The following is an 18918-nucleotide window of genomic DNA, read 5'->3' as shown; positions in this document are numbered from 1 at the left end:
TTCCTTCATCTCTTTTAATTCTCATATTCCCTCATTTGCAGGTGGAAGCGGTGACCTTTGAAGGCAGCATTATTCTCTGATCTTGTTGTCACTTTTACAGCAGATCTCATCCTCACCTTGGCTCAGTGTAATGGTGCCTTACTTGGCAGCTTCTCACACACGCGATTGAAGCTCCTGTGTGAAGTGTGAAGCTCGGTGAGTTTTACAGTGATGATGAGATGGACTCATACCTGTGTGCAGGTGTATATGTTCATGTCCATGTGTATGTGTGGGCATGATGAGCCACCTATCATGTGTGTATTTGTGTGCCTGATCATTTAAATCCATCCAAGCCTAAATCAGGTGGGCACCATGTCGAGCAGCTCTACTTCAATCAGGCTGTTCAGGACCAAAGCCCACTATTTCCCTTGTGTCTAAATGTTAACTGTGATTTTCAAAGTGTGAATACTGCTAGATATATATTCCACTATACAGCTACTTTAATTTGATCTTCTTCCATTGCATTCATCAACTGTGTCTTCAACTTCACAACTCTGTACAGGTCTCCTCCTCTTTATGAATCTGAATGATCACAGACCAGGTGAATAGCCCCTTTTCAGAGACTTTGTACAGCTGCCAGTCAGGAGATCAAATCACAGGTGCTTTTGTCATAAATCCATCTGGCGTTCATGCCCACAGTAAGAGCCCAGAATGTGTTCCCTTCTTTCATCTACGCTAACCTCTTCAGGAGCCTCCGTTGTTGTTTTGAATGAACTGTTGCTCTCCGTGTCTCGCCACACACACCTAAACCACGGCCGTAGCTACAGCAGCTCCTCACAGGACGCTGACGGGTCCGTGCTCTGGTGGTCCAGACACAAAGACGTTACCTGAGACCTGACAAAATAAATTACAACAGTAAAGAAGCGAAGAGACGAATATCTGGTTATTTTTCTAAAAACGCCATCAATGAGTCTGTGGCCATGGCTGTAGAGAGTCTGTGAATCCGTGGATCAGCTTTCTATAAGAACACTGAAAAAGGCCTCGTTTAAATAATCATGTCCTCAAAGTTGTAAAATTCACTAATGTCTGAATCAGACCCACGGGACTGACTGCAATGCACTCTAATGTGACAGATCCGATTCTGCCGGTTTCCTGCTATCTGCTATTTTTCTAAGTTCCATGTCTGCCATGACTCGGCTGCAAACCGCCCCAGTGAATGCTGGAGGTCATGATCCGAGGAGGCTAACAGGACCACATCATCTGCAAACAGCAGAGAGGCGATCCCGAGCCTGGCCTGGGAACGCCTCGGGATCCCCCAGAATGAGCTGGAACATGTTGCCGGTGAGAGGGAGGTCTGGGTCGGCCTGCTTGGCCTGCTGCCACCGCGACCTGACTCCGGTTAAGCGGTGGAAAATGGATGGATGGATGGCATGTCTGTCCATTGCTCAGTTTATGCTTCTCTGGGAAGTAGGAATAAACCAAAATATTCATTTGTTGGGAAGGTGTTCCTTTTTAAATTTTGGAATTTGGATTCTCATTTAAAACACACCAAACCTTTTGGAAAATGCATATTATTCAATAACAATATTGTAGAAAAACAGAAATCATGCCGTTAATTGTCTGACTGTAAAATGTAAAGTTTGCCCGCTTTGTTTCCCCATTTATAGCAGATGCTGTGTTTCAACTCATGTAGCTTTTTAAGTGCTTTAGAAAGCTCAAAATGTAATTACAGACTGAAAAAAATGATCCTGGACATATTTTGTGCAACACATATGCTTTTTGAATTTTGAAAGCTGAAGGCCACATGTTTTAATAACATGCATATCTTCTATGAATAGACTATCTTCAATCAGAACTTTTTGTGACTATGCCACAGTGTTTTTTTACCAGCCGTGACAGTGTGTGGCTGTTTGTGTGTGCCATCGTGGCAAAATGCGGCCCTGGAGACGCCTACTGTAGCAGCAACAACCCCAGAAGCTGTTCTTAGTAGGGCCTATGCTAGGGTCTGTCTGTCTGCTACAACCGTGCAACATGCAGTCACAAAACTGTACAGCTGTGTATTTCAGATCAGAATAAAGGCTGAGTTTCAATTTGGGTTTGGTCTGAGCAAGGGTGCCAGAAGTAGAGCAGTAGGAAGTGGGGAAGGGGCCATTGGCCCCCCGACTTTATGCCCCTATAGCCTGATTTGGCATTGCAGCTCGTGTGATCCAATAGCAAGACTGTCTCTAGTTATTTGTTTGTATTTTATTTAGTTGTTAGTTTAATGCTGTTCTTAAGATATCTCATGCTTATCTTACCAGCTGCGACAGCAAAGCTAGAATTATCTTCCCCTGTGTGGTCCTGATGAAACCTGGGAACTACCACAGAAGCAGTGTTCGGGTTAGGGTTAGGGGTTAGGGTTAGGGTTAGGGTTACACCTAAAACACCTAAAAAAAAGTCGCCTTTTTTTAGGTGTTTAGTTGAGATCAAAATAAAGGTTGAGTTCAAAGGTGGGTGCGATCTGATGGAGGGCGCCTGATGTACGGGATGGGGAATGGTGCCCTGGCACGATTCGACTGGTGTGATCCCATTTTCAAGATGGTCTCTAGTTTATGTCTGTATTTTTTGTTGGTCAGTGTTTTTATTAAATGTCTTTGAAAGCACTTTGGTCAGCAATTGTTGTAATTAAATGTGCTAAAAAAAAACTTCACTGAAATATCTTCAATTTACAAAATCTTCATGTGTTTTCCTCTTCTTCCATTTTTCAACCAGTAATGTAAAACATAATTAGTGCTCATGCTGAGCTAATTGATGTTACCATAGTTCACACAAACAAACATTCCTCCAATTAGCATCACATTTTTATCCATTACTGAGCTGGTAGGGAGCAAACTCTCAACATATCCGCACATTGCCAAGCAATGTCGACGTGTGCTTGCACACGACTAACATACACACATATGTGTATCTTACACATGCATATATTTCTGTCCAGTTCATAATGCTGGAAAGGATTTATCTGTGCAAGCTGAAAGGGTGTGAAAGCAAAAGCTATCGAAAGATAATTATGCATCTTCCACTTGGAGAGTGAGGTGGTATTATAGAACAAATGACAAGCTGTGAAGAAATTGGGAAGCAGAGGGGAGCGGAGAAAAGCAACAGAGAGAGAAGAAGAAGTCAGCAGACAGAAGTAAGACTCCCATGCAAGAGACTTCTGTGAAGTCTGTGAAGGATGCGCCTCCGCTTCCTCGCTTTTTCATTTATTTAAAAAACTTAAAGAACTGACACATTTGAGAGAGATCATTTATTCCACATGACATCATGAATAATTTTCTCTTTCTACACAATTTGACAGAATATTGAATCTACACACAGCTCTGTGCCGGCTGCTGAAGAGACTCTAACGATGATCATCACTAATATTGATTTCTCAGCTTGAGAAGTCTTTTTTTAACACAGACGATCTTTATATTGGGCCCTATCCCATCCTTTTTATTCAGTAAAGACATAACTGTCTAATCTGTGCTCTGGGATTTGGATCTATTTTTTGTACATGTACACACACACACACACACACACACACACACACACACACGTACACGCAGTGTAGTTGACAGAGTTAGCAGTGGCATGGGATTTGGGTAGAATGTGGCGGGGCTCTGCGAGAAAGCTTTAATGAGATCCTCAAGAGATGATGTGACTGAGATTCAGCTGTAGAGCCGATGAAAACAAAGACAGAGAGAGTGAAGAAGCGAGAAAGAGGTTAAATGTTTGTTGAGACAGATGATGTGAACTCGTGCGTCTTGAGATATATAGACAGAGAAAGAGATGTGTATGTGCAGAGACTGACCCAACTGTCAGAGAGGATGTGTTGAGAATGAAAAGGAAGCTGGCAGAGACCTATCTCAGCGAGGAGGATTTGATCACAGTCCCAGCAGTTAACCAATAACACCATCATCCTTTTTGTCACCCTGTGTCTCCTTTTCTCCATCCAGCTCTGCGGTTTTCCCCCTGACACAGACTGTTGATTCCAGGCAGCTTCCTCCTCAATGGAAAACTAAAGGTGCTCTGGCTCACTCCGCATTTGTCTGAGTCCAATGCGATGACACTCCAACGAGAGCTTGTTATTCCATTATCACCGGTGTGTGTCTGTATCCCAACGTAAGGTTCTTTTCTAACCATCAGAGTCACAGAGGATGAGTCAGTCGTGGTACGAGAGCTAATTCGAAAGACACGTGTCAGACATCAACTCTCCTGACCGATGCAGCCTCTCATACACAGACCCTGAAGCAAGCCCCTCAAATAAACGTGAAATATTCCCATCAGAGGGATTATCATTCCTGCAAAGGAAGTACTGCAGGAATTTCTTTCTTTAGAAATATGTGTCAGAATAAGGTTTCTGTATCAAGAAAATAACGTGTGATTCTTCTTCATTTGTGTTTTAATAAACATTGTGAATGATCTCACCTCATTGTCAGATGAATTGGTTTTATTTGTGAACATTTTAAGACTGAGTAATTATGGGCTATAATGACATACTAAAGGGAAGCTTAGCAGATATTACACAGCAAAAAGTGTTTAATTGGCCAATATCATACAGGACCATTTATGTAAAAAGTTGGCTACCATTACACATTATGTGCTTTGAATTGGTCACAGTTTAGTTTAGTTAGAGTCCATGAACTCATATGCGTATTGCTTTTAGCATTAACATTAAATAATACTCCTGGTAAAACACACCAGCCACACAGCTGGAAACTGTCTTGTCAGCATCTCCTGTAGTTAGTTATTGGTAAGAGACATGCTTTAGTGTGTCAGTTTGGGGTATCAGGGTTTGAATGTAGCTGGGCATCAGCACTCTGCCATTGCATGTGTTGCTTTCTCCTGGTCTGGGCCTGTCTGTTTACCAGCTTCTTTCTGCTGCAATGATGCTAGAAACAAAGAGTCCATCAATAATGAATATGCTGGGCCCCTTGGGGGGCATACAGACTCCTGATGCTCTTCTACTAACCACTATGACTGCCCACAACATTCTGAGAGAGGAGCAAAAGTAAGCCATCATCAGTTGAACGTCTCATGATAGGAGAATGCCAGCTTATGTCAGGCTTCACGTATATGTTGACTTGGTGCTGTACTACTCTTTTAAGTAACATGCACAATCTCTACTTACTTGGCTGAAGCTATCGCGTGTAAAAAACATAGAAGAGCATGAACTTGAAACAACCGTAATAACCAGTACTTTCCAAACACCATATTCCCTTTTCTGTGTATTTGTCTTTTAGGTGAATTAAGAGCCAAAGTACGAGCCTGAGGTGGATGTGATGCTGTAAAAGGTTTGTCTGTTCAAAACAGTCCATTGTGTAAATGCTGGAATAAAGTCTTGATTTCTCCATTCCAGTATTAATATTCATTTGGAGTGTTTGAGGCAAAACAATCCCTTTACCAGCCAGCCAAAACACATTGAATTATTTCCTCTTACAAGGGAGAGTTTATATAACATCCCCACTGCTTGGTACAGTTGAATTTATGCACTGAGAGAAACTGTGTTCCTCTGTGTTCCTCTCCTCTCTTCTTCTATCCTCTTCCAAAGGCAGAGTCTGTTCATCTGGAGGAAGATAAAAGGATGACATTTGCTCATTGATATAAATAAATGGAGAGAGAGAGAGAGGAATGAGGCGAGGCCGTGTAGGAGGGAAGATATCCTTGGGGCAAAAGAAGGAGTAGGAGAGAGGGATGAGCCGACCACAGGGAGGAGAGGAGGTGGGGGGTGAGGGTGAGATAGGAGGTTGAGAATGAAGGGTGGATATGCATAGAGAGAGGAGAGAAGAAAGAAAGGGAACGAGGAGCAGAGGGAGACAAGAGAAGGCATGAAAAACAGAAAAAAGCGAGCGAGTAGATACAGAAGCTAGAGGAGAAGAGAGTGATGGCGAGAATGCACAATGCGGAAAAAAACAACCTCATTTTGTGAAAATTTGATTTTCCACCACATATGATTACAAATATCATCAAAGGGTTCATGTAACTGAGTGTGTGTGTGTGTGTGTGCAGGAGCATGCATGTGTGTGTTCAAAATGTACACTTTCTGTTGCTGCCTACGCGCTTGCATCTACATTTGCATCCATGTCTTTGATTGTGCTTGAACTGTCCGTTAGCGTTTCTTGGTTTTTATGAGCTCATCTGGCATCTTTACCTACACGCCTGCATGTTGTTGTGTGTATTATAGTGTGTGTACTGTATGTGTGTGTGTGTGCAGTCTTTACTCCTCCACCTGTGCTTCTTGAAGTACATTTATATGAAGTACCAGTTAACCTATATTTCCTGTCCAAAGCCATGGCATCTTGACACGTTATTAACTGTGGCAGGTGATATATTACCACACTTTCCACAGTACGATTAGATCCCCCCTCTGTTTACTCCTCTTATTCCTCTTTCCCACCACTCATCCTCATTTTTCCTCTCTTCTACCTATTCTCTTCTTCACTTGCCTCCTTTTCTTCTTTTTTCCCTCCTCCTCCTTCCTCTTCAATGTATTTCCCTCCTCCATCCTCCATAACTGTATCCACCACAGTAATTACACATAAGAGGATGGGGGACAGCCAGGAGGAAAAGGATGGAACAGAAGTGCAGCGAAAGAAAGAGAAGATCTGATTGTAAGTCACTGTTTGAGAGACACAAGGAGAAAGAGAAGAGACTTCCGAAGAGAAACCAAGAATTGAAAGTGACAGAGGAAAAGAGCTGAGAGGAAGGGAGACAGGGAAGTGGTGTGGTGGGGTACGGGGGGATTTTAATGCTCTTTAGTTTCCATGGAGCTCCCCTCGCCAGGTAGGCAATCCCGTCTGGCTGCCAGTGATGGCTGTCAACATGGTCTCCAAGACACACTGAGGACTTTAATGATAGCAGAAAGAGTGAAACGGAAAGATGTACGAGAACAGAGAGATGCACTTACTGTTGCTATCATACGGATGAGACATGGTGCTCAATGTTCAGCAACATTATTTCCTCTCCAGCGTGAGCGATGAAGGTCGAGGTGATGACGTCTTGAGACGTCTTGAGGGACAGATGATGGCTTAGTGGCAAAGATGGACGGATAAAATGGAAAAACAGACTTGAAGAAAGTATTTTGTGGCGCAAGTCACTTTCTGGTGTAGCTTCTAACCCAGAAGTGTGTTCTCTATCAACATCAGATAAACAATAAAACATTACATGTTGCATGACTAATCTTCTAACTGGCTCATGGACCTCAGGGCATGTCTCCGGGGGCGGTTATGGCCCCCACTCAAATCACAAAGCTGCCTGCAGCCCAAAAACACGGCTCATAAGCCTAAGAGAACGCACCATCCTCTCTCAAGGACAGGAACAGAATATTTACTCAAAAGATAAAAGCATTAATCATTTCTGTCGTCAGGTAAATAATGAAGGTTGCGGGATCGAACGTCGTGCCTTAGTATCTTTTGAATTTATTTTAATGGCCTTGAGAAAGTGTTTTAAAAGTCTTCTTAAGAAACAAAATGTCATGTGGCAGCATTGCATTATAGACTTTTGGTGTCTTCTCAATAACTTCTAGATTCAACTTTTTTTATTAAAGCTATACTGCCAACCAATATGTATATACATATATATATATATATATATATATATATATATATATATATATATATATATGTGTGTATGTATATATATATATATATACATACACACATATATATATATATATATATATATATATATATATATATATATATATATATATATATATATATATATATATATATATATATATATATATATATATATATATACATACACACATATATATATATATATATATATATATATATATATATATATATATATATATGTGTGTATGTATATATATATATATATATATGTAGATGAACACATGACTTACATGCACATGAAGAGCAGAACAGGGCATGTAAGGCCATTCAAACTACAGCATAAGTAATAGCTGGCCCAGCCTAACTGTTGGGAGGAGCCTACCTAGCGCACTAATCTGACAGACAGCTTGTGGATGGGTTCTGGTCCACTGAGAGTCGGCCGCTCACTCGTCCAGTCAGTCACCTTCATAGAGTCTGACACCAGACTGCTTTCTGCTAATTCAATCTTCACATCCAATCACTTTTCATTTTCTCATGAATCCCGTTAGATCCCGCCTCTCTCCCTGTACTCCTATTAGTTGATTGTGTTTTAATTCAGAGCAGCGAATGAGCTATTACCAGCCGCTGACACGTCACCCATGTAATGCTGGAACGGAGCAGCTGTGGCAGTTTATGCTCATTCACTCACGCACGCAGTGAACCTCGTGCGTGCACACTTGCTAACGAAATTAAATGCATTTACTTTTTGAAATGTGATCAGCCGTGCTGCCCGAGTCTGACTCTTAACAGAAACACCGAGAGACACAACACAGAGCAGAGGAGGGAAGCCATCTTCTCCTGCTTCTGTGATGGTGGGTTCAAAAGTGTTCCACCACTCTGATCAAATATTCAGAAGGTGGCTCAGAGTGAGAAGAAGAGGACAGCAGGCAAAATGCAGACAAACTGCTTTTTTTCGTCCGAGGGGAGACACAGAGCTTCAGTTAATTGCTGTTGGATGTCAGAACATTATCAGTGTCTGCTCGGCAGCTAGATAGAAACCTTATCAGCATGATAAGAAGAGAGAAGAGGATGCAGAAATGAGAAGAAATGAGAAGAAATGAGAAGAAGAGAGAGAGAGGGATGCAAGAGAAGAAACAGAGGGGGAAGGAGAGAGTGAGAGGACATGGGGAACAAAAGTTGGAGAAGGAGATAAGTCACACGAAGAGGGTAAAATAAAAGATATTCTAGTTTTGTGTTATCTGTGAACGTGTAGATGTTGTATCTCCTTCACTCATCACCGAGCTGCTTCTGATCAGCAGTTTGACTGGCTGCCAGCCGGCAAACATCAGCAGTGATGAAAAACAATATTAGAATGAAATAAAACATCTCTATCGGCCTGTTTTCCGACCGTTTGAGTTCCTTTTGTAAACCTCCCCTCTTTGGCAGAGTCCCAGTAGAATCCTGGATCTGACTTTTAGCATTTACATTCTCCATCTTCTGCTCTTTCTCTTTAAGCTTGCCCTCTATTTCTCTCTCCCTCACAATTACTTTGTTTTAGACAAGTTTTCTGTTTCCTGCTTTTATCTGTTTCCTATTTTTTCCCTTTGTGTGCTGTTTGTGCCGTTTGATTTGCTTTTCCTCTCTCCTACTTTATATTATTCTCTACCACCTCTTTGTATATCCTCTCATGCTTTGCTGCACTTTGCTTGTACTCCTCCAATCAGATTCTGATCACATCTTTATATCAAAGATGCCAACGCTCCAGAAGACTTTCATGTGATGAAACTTGCTTATAATCCTTTCGAAGCTGTAAATCCAAGGCTGAATATTAACCCTCCACATTATGACCTTCTACTTACACAACACTTCTTTGTCACTTTTCTGACTCGGTAAGTACTCACTGTTCTTGCCTTGAAATAACCACATTAGTTAATAAGTAGAGCATAAAATTAATTAGTGGAGGTATTTTGCTGGCGGTAACGCGAATTGGGACTAGGGCTCACAAAACAGCACAAAAAAGCCAAACCTAGTCTGACTAAGAGCGGTGATCTCGGTCTGCACCAGATTGATTGGGTCAAGAGTAGCGTATAGCTCCTTTAAGGAATAACTCAGTGCGTAGTGTGAGCATGGTGGGTCGAGTATGTGTGGTCGAATTAAAATAAAAAAGATTCTGAAACTTTTCAATTATTTACCAAGAGGTCCAGGACCCGTCTGTAGACTAATCAAATGCACGTAAAGGGAAACGCAGCTCACGTAGATGATGATTAGCATGAGTTCTTTAGTGTGCTCACATGTTAAATCAAAACTAACCGGATCAAATGTAAGAAAAGAGCGAACCATGGTTTGGTCCCTTGTCTCACAGGGTATCAACTGTCTGCCCTGATGCATCCCTGCATGACTAACTACTGCTGTACGTCAAAGTTCATAGGACAACGTATCACCCTGGTAGGCTGCTGTGGAGGACACAATAGAGTTGTTTCTATTCAGCTGCTGCACATTTAAGAGCATCCGAGGAACATATGGTCATTCTTAAAATGAATGGCATTTTCCAGTAATAAGAGGCAATTAGGGCATCTTGGTAAAGTTGTCACTTAGAAATGCACTTAGTTCAGTTGCACTGATTGATCTGCTTAGTGAGAGCAATAGAATTAATTGAGTCAGAGGAGATAAATGGCTGTGCAGTGATCATCCAGTGACTTTCAAACCATTGATTTGTCCCTTATCTCGGCTAATAAGATGCTGTTAGAGGACAGGGTGGCAGGGGTTATTCAGACCAAAGCCACTTAGTGTTGCCTGTTTCTTTGGCTGCAGCTGATTAAATAACAATTTAATTATCAAACATAGTGTAACACCAGGATAGTTTGTTAGTTGAAGCATTAGTAGCCGTTGTCAAAGCAGCAGTATCTATGTTGTATTATGGATAATTCTGCCCAGTGGCAATGTGACAAGGGTTTACATCCCAGCATGCATTGTGTTTGGGGTAACATTCTCCAGAAAGACTTTCTTCTTCTAATTTGAGGAAAGTTATGATGGAGGCTCGTTAAACCTGGAACTGTATTACGAGTAAGAAATAAACGTTGGATATTGAAGAATGGTGGCCTGCTGAAGAGGTTAGCGTAGATGCTGCAATCGCATATTTCTTCATTGTAAGAAGAGCAAAACAGGAATTCTGTCATTGGAAAAGTTGTTTTCACTCTTCTCTTCTCCAGAGAGAGTTTGATTTACCAACTGCTGGTCTGATTGGTTGAAGTTAGCCACATGTGATGTGTCTATCATTGGTGATAATCACATAACTCATCCAATTACCTGCCAAGTGCTGCTCTCTTCCAAACAGTTATCAAGGACGGCTTCGATGGTTTCGAGTAACAAACCATCTGCTGCATCAGGTTACGTCTATGCACGGTGCTTGTGAATTGTAAGAATAAGGGCAAAATTAGAAAACACTACATTTTCCAAGGTCTATTTAAGTGTGCCTGCAGCTGACAATGTGTCAGAGATGAATTATGATTTGTCAATGTTGGCACATTTTCAAAGCAGAATAAATTCTGTTTTCATCTGGGTTGATTTCCTGTTAGTTTACACTATTCTCCTCATAGATCTATATTCTAGTGAAATCAAATATAATCACCATAAGGCCACAACAGTCACTTTAATTATACACTTCATCTCTTTCATGCATGGTCTGCTCTCTTCTAAAAGTGAGTTACAGGTGTTGAACTGATGGAAAGCATTGAAAGTAACTTCAGCCTTTTATCTGTTCATAATGCAACACAGGCAGCCATGACACGAGCCTAACCCAGATGAATACTACGATTATCACTCCTGCCTCTCACAGCTCACCCGTCTGTTGATCGTCTGTTGTATCCATCATGCCTACTCAAACACAGGACTGCACACATACCAGCACATACACACTCACACACACACACACACACACACACGTTTTCACATCTGTATCCATCATAGCAATTCAAAGTGAGATTTAGTGCAGCGCCCTGGCAGGGTAACCGCACTGTGGGCGAGTCCATATTAAATTGTCTACTGAAGTGGGCCAGATTGTGTTTGGCAACCTACCCATTCATCTACGCTAATGCCCTCTCTGCCTCCATCCATCCCATGAGCTGAAGGGGACTGGAGGTGGAGGACGAGGCCCAGCAGGAGAACATACAGGGGGAGAGGAGAAACGAATGAAAGAGGAAAAGATTTTAAAAAGTAGAACGTGAAAGAGAGTAAATAATGATGATGGACTAAGTGGAAGAAATGATTTGTGGGCTGTGACACCTAATGATGTGATTATTTCTTTTGTTCACTTTATGTGATTAACTATTTTGTTCTTTCAACATTTGTCAGTGTTTTAAAGGAGCAGGCCTGTAAGAGCAATACGGACAAAACACGACGCAATGGAATGAAACGGCTCGCCGTGTGCAGACCATAGCAGCAGCTGCATTAACAAGGCTCTCTAGTAATGAGCTGGAGGGGGGGGGACACACGCATGAGTGGACACACTCACACATACATGTACACACACACACACACACAACCATGTGCTGAGACACTATCAGCATGCTCTCATTTTGCCATTAAGTGTTTGTTACTATGGCAACAGTGTGATTTATTTCCCAATTAAGAGTTAGTGAACTTGCTCACTTACGGCCAGTAATACCAAGCTGCACATAAATTACCTTCAAGCGTAAAACGGTCTGTTTGCTATTAAAAACAAAGGAATATCTCCATTTCTTATCTCCCAAACTAGTAAACTTCTGCATCAAGAGTTTTACTTCTTTGTGAGTTTATTGTACGACAACAAATATTCTTTCATAATTCGGTGTCACATCTAATTGGCAATTAATGTGCTCGCTAAAAAGGATGGAATTCAGCAGGCTTCACATCCAATAACGATCCCTTTCATCCATCGAGCTTAAGATGAAGATAAACAACGCACGGAGGGACGAGAGCGTCGGCAGGCAGGTGGGAATCTAATGGAATCAATTAGGCAAACACTCATGATTTATATTCTGTGTCGATAACAAAGAAAGCTTAATTTACTTTCTTTCACGCTCTTACTGATATCATTTGTTTGTAATGTTTATGCGATGATAACATACAGTATGAATCCCATTCCCCTTTGAGACAAATGCATTGAGCAACAGTGTTTGGTGGGAGTGTGTGTATAAAGCAGAAGTAATAGTTATTATTTCTTACTGTAAAATATGAATGCATTTGAGCAATGACTCATAAACATAAAGGCAGTTTCTGTCTGTATCTGTTGGAGGAGATTGTACTTTCTGTGTGTAATTTGTCTTCATGTTGACCTGAACATGTCTTGCATGTCTATCAGTGTGTGGATGTGAGAAGGAAAGAGCTTTACAAACGTTTGTCAAGCATTCTTCCTTAATGAAAGCCCTCTGCTCTCCTCTCCCTCTCTCTTCTCCTCCTCACTGCAGTGTTTTTGAGAACTAGAACTCGTCTGGCCCTTATTAATGTCCCTGGCATTCGCTTGGCTCTGCGTCTCTCTTTTCCTCTCCCCAGCCTCTTACAGCTTCATCCCACATTCTGCCCATGCCATCATCGTACACAGCTTCAACTGCAATTAGCTGTATCATCACACATTCACACACACACACACACACACACACACACACACACACACACACACACACACACACAGCATAAGTCCAGATCTTTGTTCATAGCACCACTCTTCCCATCCTTCACCCCTGCAGTGAACACTGGAATGTCATATTCCTTCTATTGGGGCTTTTTTGTAAATGGAATACTGACACAACACAGCTGTTGGTGTGTTTCCATATTTTACGACTGGTTTTTGCCTCGGTCGTTGTGGAGAACAGATTGTTGATGAGGTTGCCTTCAGTTTATTTCTTTGGTGATTAGGTAAGATAAAGTCCCACGTGAACACTGATCAAAGTTTGCCTCTGTTTGTGCGATGTGGTATATTGGAAGGCAGCCACATTAGGATTGTGTACTGCACAGTGTTGATAAGTTCTATCTCTCTGTACAAGCCGATACCGTTGTTTGGCCTGCAAAGGCTACGCATAGTCCCAGTATCTTACTAGCTTCAGTATGAATCTTTCATCTGCGTCTCTATCCCAGAATCCTTAAGATGAAGTCATTACCGTTTTTGCTTTTTCAATCTCTCCCTCTTTGCATGTTCCGAGATCACTCCTTTATCCCTCCCGTTCTATTTTTCATCACAATTTTATTCTCATTTCATACCCTCAAACACTCTTTAAACTTGGAAGAAATGAGACCAACGTCTCTTGGAGAGGAAAAAGAAACTAGGTCTAGGGTGATCTCCAGAAAGTTTCTGACACGCGGAATCACCCTTAAGCTGGTGCTGAATGTTTCAGAGCAGGCTGGTCTCTTCTCTCTCTGAGGGGGATAAGACGGCTCTTGTGTCTGCTTGTCTGCCGGGGCTTTGGCGGAGGAGAGGCAGCTACCTGTTCTGCTCTCCCCTCTCATCTTTTCACACTAATTAGAGGGAGCTGGGTTTAAACCTTAGTGGGGACACACATCCTCTGACTGCACACAGGTGGGTGGGTACAGTCATGTATATTCATCAAAGTGTTTCATGAAGATCCTGTTTTACCCTTAATGTGTCCAGAAACATGTTTTTAGATCAACATTTTATTAATAGGAGACTGGTGAAATACAATGTGCCAACTCCATGAGCGTGTGTGTGCATGTGAATAGTGTGCAGTGCGGTGGCAAGGCACCACAGGCGATCATAAGGAGGGGGCTTAAGCAGCGCGCTCTCTAGGCCTAATCACGCACGCATTTCAAAGGCGAGAATGCCAATTAAAAGTGAACGGGCTCACTGTGGGCTTTTGGGCTGCCACTGCGAGGAGCAACACATCAAATATGAAAATCGATCAGTTCCCCGGCTCCTGGTCAGGGGAAGCAGTTCAGGAGCTTCTGATAAATACACAGGCTCGACCGGGCGGTTTAGCAGGGGCAAGGGGGAAAGACTGGCAGGGTCATGGAGAGAAGACAGAGATTTGTGAGTCATCAATCATCAAGTGTGTGTGTTGAGGATCAGAGGCCTGTGATCTCAACTTTACTCTAAAAGTAGGTGGAAGAGTAAGTGAGGGCGACTTTGATATTTGCTATATGAGGGGAATGAACTGCAGCGTGTCGGGATGAGTCAATTTAATATTCTATGCAGCTTACTACTGATTTAATTTGATTTGTCATTAAGAGTACCTATCATACATGATTTGATATAATGAGAGGACGTATATATTCCACAGTGGTCAAGTTAAAGGAATAGTTTGACGTTCTGGGAATAAGCTTATTCGCTGTCTTGCAGAGAGTTAGATGACGGGATAGATACTCTCTCATGTCTAACTGGAGCTACAGGAACTTCACATTGTTACACTTTGATGCATCAGTACTAACCAGCTAATAATAATAATAATAAGGTGACATTTCTCTGCAGAGAGAAAGTTCCCTTTGATACTTAAAATATATTAAGGCAACACTTGTATAATGTTTCTTAATTAGGAGTTTGAATGAAGGACTTTTACAAGTTATTTATTCATACGTTCTTTTACTTCAGTAACCTCCTCTAACTAACTTTCAGCAAGAAAGCAACAAATCATATTTTTAAAGTGAAGGTGCATTCATTTAATGCAGAGACATGAAACATAATCAACAATTACAGGTTAAATTTCATATATATGCACCTAATATATAATGACGACTATAATAATTAAGTTTTTCTTTAATCCTGCATCAGAAAAACATTCACATTACAGTCATTTAGCTTTTAACCAAAGCGACTTACAATTCAGATTCTATCACATTCATACACCCCATACATGGTTCAGTTTCTCAAGGACACATCGACATGCGACTAGCGGAGCCGGGGTTCCAACCGCTGATCCTGATTGAAGGACGGCCCTGCTCTCCACTTAGCCACCGTCGCCAATTAAAATGACATTGAGTCACAAACAATTGCAGAGAAAAAAGCAATATACAAAGAACCACACTGCTGTGGTCTACCTCACTGGAGTGAAACGCACAGGCTGCACACGAGCACAATGTCAAAGCCAGCATTTCTTGCCACCATCCACAGTAGAACTGCTGTAGGTCACACTCTGCCGAGGCAAATTAAGGTGACGTCCAATACCTTGTGATGTGTGTGTGTGACCGTGTGGATGGAGATGTGTGTGTGAAGGCCGAAATGCTCTGACAAGCTGATAACATATTTCTTGTCATATCGTTTGGCATCATTAACTAATAAAGATTGATTGCCCTTTGTTTCCCGTTAATGAATCTTTGTACTATTGCCCGGCCACTGTGGTGTGTGTGTGTGTGTGTGTGTGTGCAAAAGAAAGACAGAAGGAGAGAGACAAGGGAGTGTTTTTGAAAAGCTCAGGGCTTTCCTATCCACAGATCAGACACTGGCTGGATCCAACCTTCTCCCATGATGCTTTGCAGGCGGAAATTTTGGAAATACTCCAGGCGGTGGCTAAGAGATAGAGGGAGAATTTAATATAGGATGCGCAAAACTCTCACATACACACTTGCAGATTCATACACACATATACTGCGTATCTAATTGTGAGAGTAATTACATAGCCAGTGGTTTGATAATAGTTGACTCATCTAAAAAGTGAAAGTTGGCCTGTTAATACTTTGGCATCCAAACTTATTTTGGTCCGGCTGCAAAATATTAAAAAAGAATCAAAGGGGCAGTCCAACGGTTTCCCTCATAAAGATCAGTTTACTCATCGTGAGAAGTGTAGCTACGTCTGTGAAAACCTGCTGTACATTTCTGGCTCTATTCTCTGCTCTAAAATGGTTGAAAGACGTGAACATTTACCAACAAGGGGAAGTCTAACGAAAGAGACCGCAGAGTTGCATGAGGGGAAATGTAGGATCCAGTGTTTTTGGAGCATGAGCCACACTAGGGACGGAAAGATGCGATATCTCCTCCTCTGCTGCTTTGATTTTGACCACTCTTTTATACATTTGTCTTTCACAATTCCCCCAACTTAAAAGAAAAGTGCAATACCAAATTCCTGGACTACCCCTTCACAACAAAACACTCTATAAAAAACAACTATAAATACTGTCTGTGTACATGACCTCACACAACTGAACTCATAGGAATCAGCAAACTCACAAGTTGGGTTTCTGGCCTTCCACTGTCTCCTCCTTGGGGATGGCGTACAGAGCCTCATAGCTACGCTTCTCTCCTGAGCCATGAATAGCATAGGAGTTCATCTTGTTGATGTTGGGAGGTAAGTACGACCAGGGGAGCAGAGCCTCACCCATCCACCGGTCCCCTGTGATCGTGGCGTTAAACACCATGGGCAGTTGTTGCTGGAGAAAGAAGGCAACAAGACAACAATAAGAACTACTTAAAAACCTAACTCAGAGGAACGCTGCCCCATTCAATAACTCCTTCAACGTCTGCCTACCTGGAAGGCTTGGCCAACTCCCGACAGCAATAATATCAGGTGCTGTCCATGTCTAAAATGAAAACACAGTTTGTATGTTTGTTTGATTTAACAAACATACGGTCACATGGATGTTACAACAGTTCAGCTCGGTACTTACGGACAAAACTCCACTTCCAGGTAGTTTTCTGTGGTACTGTCGAGGAAGAAGGACTCCACAACTGAAGAAGATACACCATTGAATCATATATCTTGAGTTATAACTAAAGAATAACAGATACATATACTATATCAAGTAAGATATGAAGACCAGCACACCGGCTAACAACATGCTCATTATCTCCCTGGACTATAATGAGGTAATAAGTAACATTAATGAGGTCAACTATGTGGGGCTCATTAAGCGGAAATCGAACTTACTTCAGGTCAATTAGATAGGATTGTTATTACTCAACCTCGTTACAGGGTTTAACTGCTGTGTCACCATGATAATGATAATACAATCACTATTATGGCCTCATAAACAGAGGTAGTCCGTAGCCTCATTGGACTATAATCAGAATTGTATAACACCTTTGAGACTTGTCTAAAATTGCATCATACAGACTAAATCCCTAAATCATGACAGCAGTAACAACGTTATTGGGGGGTGGGAAGCATAACAGCAACACCTGTACAATATAATCCAACCTATTACAACAGGCCATAAATGCAACCTTTGTCAAGTTTATAAACTTAAATCTTGACAAGAAAGCGAATAAACAGTTAAAAGATGTTGAACTATCTCATCGCTAAGCAATGCACTCAAAGAACTTGATTAACATGATTACAATAAAGTTATACTATTAAAAAACCTTTTGTGTTATCAAATTAACTTTATATGTGCCAATTCGTCTTCAAATATTAATACTTTTTAAAAGAGATTTCTAGAATACTTTTTAAAGATGAAACTTTTTTGCAATCAATTCATTTATGACCATTCATTATGGATTTTCCCGTAAATCCTTCAAAGCTCTTGTTGCACGTCTAGGACGCGGTGTAGTGCACTACCACACACACAGCATCACCGGAGCTCCCACCTTCATAATCCCAGAGTCCAGGAAAGGGCTGACTGGGGGGAGCTGCAGGGGCTGCTGGGTCATTGAAGAAGGGACCAAACATCTCGATCTTCAGCCCTCCTTGCCCAGGAGAGAAATTGACCCTGATGGGGTCATGATTCACAGGATCGCTGTCCCAAGTGTGCTGGATGGAAAACTGCATTTGCCTAAAAGGACTGAAAGGAACAATTGAATCAAGAGTGAGAATCTGCTGTGCAGCATAATCACACGGTGGAGAAACACAAACTTACAGAGATTCACAGCAGAGCAGAATGTGGATAAGTGTCAGACACTGGAGAGCACCAACTACCCCCATGCTGCCAGAACTCCAGTAGTGTCAATTGTGCTCCAGCTGGGCTCTTTGTGTCTTGATATACACCCAGCTCGGCTCTTTATGCAGTTTATCATCAAATTAGGTTATTGAGAAATGCAGTTCTGTTACTCAATAACTTGTCAAGATAGTAAAGTTGACTTCCTGATATGGGAAAAAAAACTTACATGGTGTCCATGTAGTTTTAGATTAGACCTTTCAATTCTTAACAAATCAACAAACTATCGAGAGGACGTAGTTTAGAGATCATCAGAGATTCAGTAACGTGACCAAACACTTACATGTTGTAATCATGTGACCAGCTGGCCGAGAGCTGACGATATCGAGCAAATCTTACGTTGTATCAATATTACCAGCAAAGCTCGAATGAAAACAATATCTATTTCCACTTGGTGGAAAAGTCCAACAAATACTCAAACTGAAACTAAAAGATCGGATTTCTTGAGTTAACTCAAACATATATCCGACTGAAGCTTCCTGACACAGCGTGGAACTGTTTCACCTTCCGG

General features: G+C 41.6%; 1 protein-coding gene across 3 annotated transcripts; it reads right to left on the bottom strand.

Annotated features, from left to right (window-relative positions):
* Positions 1-15176: 15176 nt before the first annotated feature.
* On the bottom strand, positions 15177-18891 carry cunh4orf33 (chromosome unknown C4orf33 homolog). Of its 3 annotated transcripts, none has more exons than XM_076090684.1 (6): positions 18691-18891; positions 18061-18254; positions 17142-17202; positions 17003-17054; positions 16705-16904; positions 15177-16047 (listed from the first exon to the last, which is right to left on the bottom strand). In XM_076090684.1, the coding sequence occupies exons 2-6, from the start codon at positions 18239-18241 to the stop codon at positions 15951-15953; spliced, it is 591 nt and encodes a 196-aa protein (XP_075946799.1). In that variant the 5' UTR covers positions 18242-18254; positions 18691-18891; the 3' UTR covers positions 15177-15950. The 3 variants fall into 3 exon arrangements, with proteins under 3 accessions (XP_075946799.1, XP_075946798.1, XP_075946797.1); XM_076090683.1 differs by having other exon boundaries at positions 18061-18245; XM_076090682.1 differs by lacking the exon at positions 18691-18891 and adding an exon at positions 18330-18678.
* Between the last annotated feature and the right edge of the window lie 27 nt (positions 18892-18918).

This window comes from Anarhichas minor, unplaced genomic scaffold, assembly GCF_050575085.1.
Source record: "Anarhichas minor isolate MPS153535 unplaced genomic scaffold, ASM5057508v1 ptg000012l, whole genome shotgun sequence".
In the NCBI taxonomy this organism is placed as follows: domain Eukaryota; kingdom Metazoa; phylum Chordata; class Actinopteri; order Perciformes; family Anarhichadidae; genus Anarhichas; species Anarhichas minor.
Note: the sequence above shows the minus strand (reverse complement) of the source record. Positions and strands in the feature narration are given on the sequence as shown.

What these genes read in the sequence shown, in the direction of transcription:
- cunh4orf33 (XM_076090682.1), bottom strand. Translation starts at nt 18,394, where the DNA reads ATGGGGGTAGTTGGTGCTCTCCAGTGTCTGACACTTATCCACATTCTG. An exon ending in CTGGAAGTGGAGTTTTGTCC is followed by an intron (nt 17,055 to 17,141) that starts GTAAGTACCGAG and finishes TTTTCATTTTAG; the next exon opens with ACATGGACAGCACCTGATAT. An exon ending in GAAGGCCAGAAACCCAACTT is followed by an intron (nt 16,048 to 16,704) that starts GTGAGTTTGCTG and finishes TCTATCTCTTAG; the next exon opens with CCACCGCCTGGAGTATTTCC.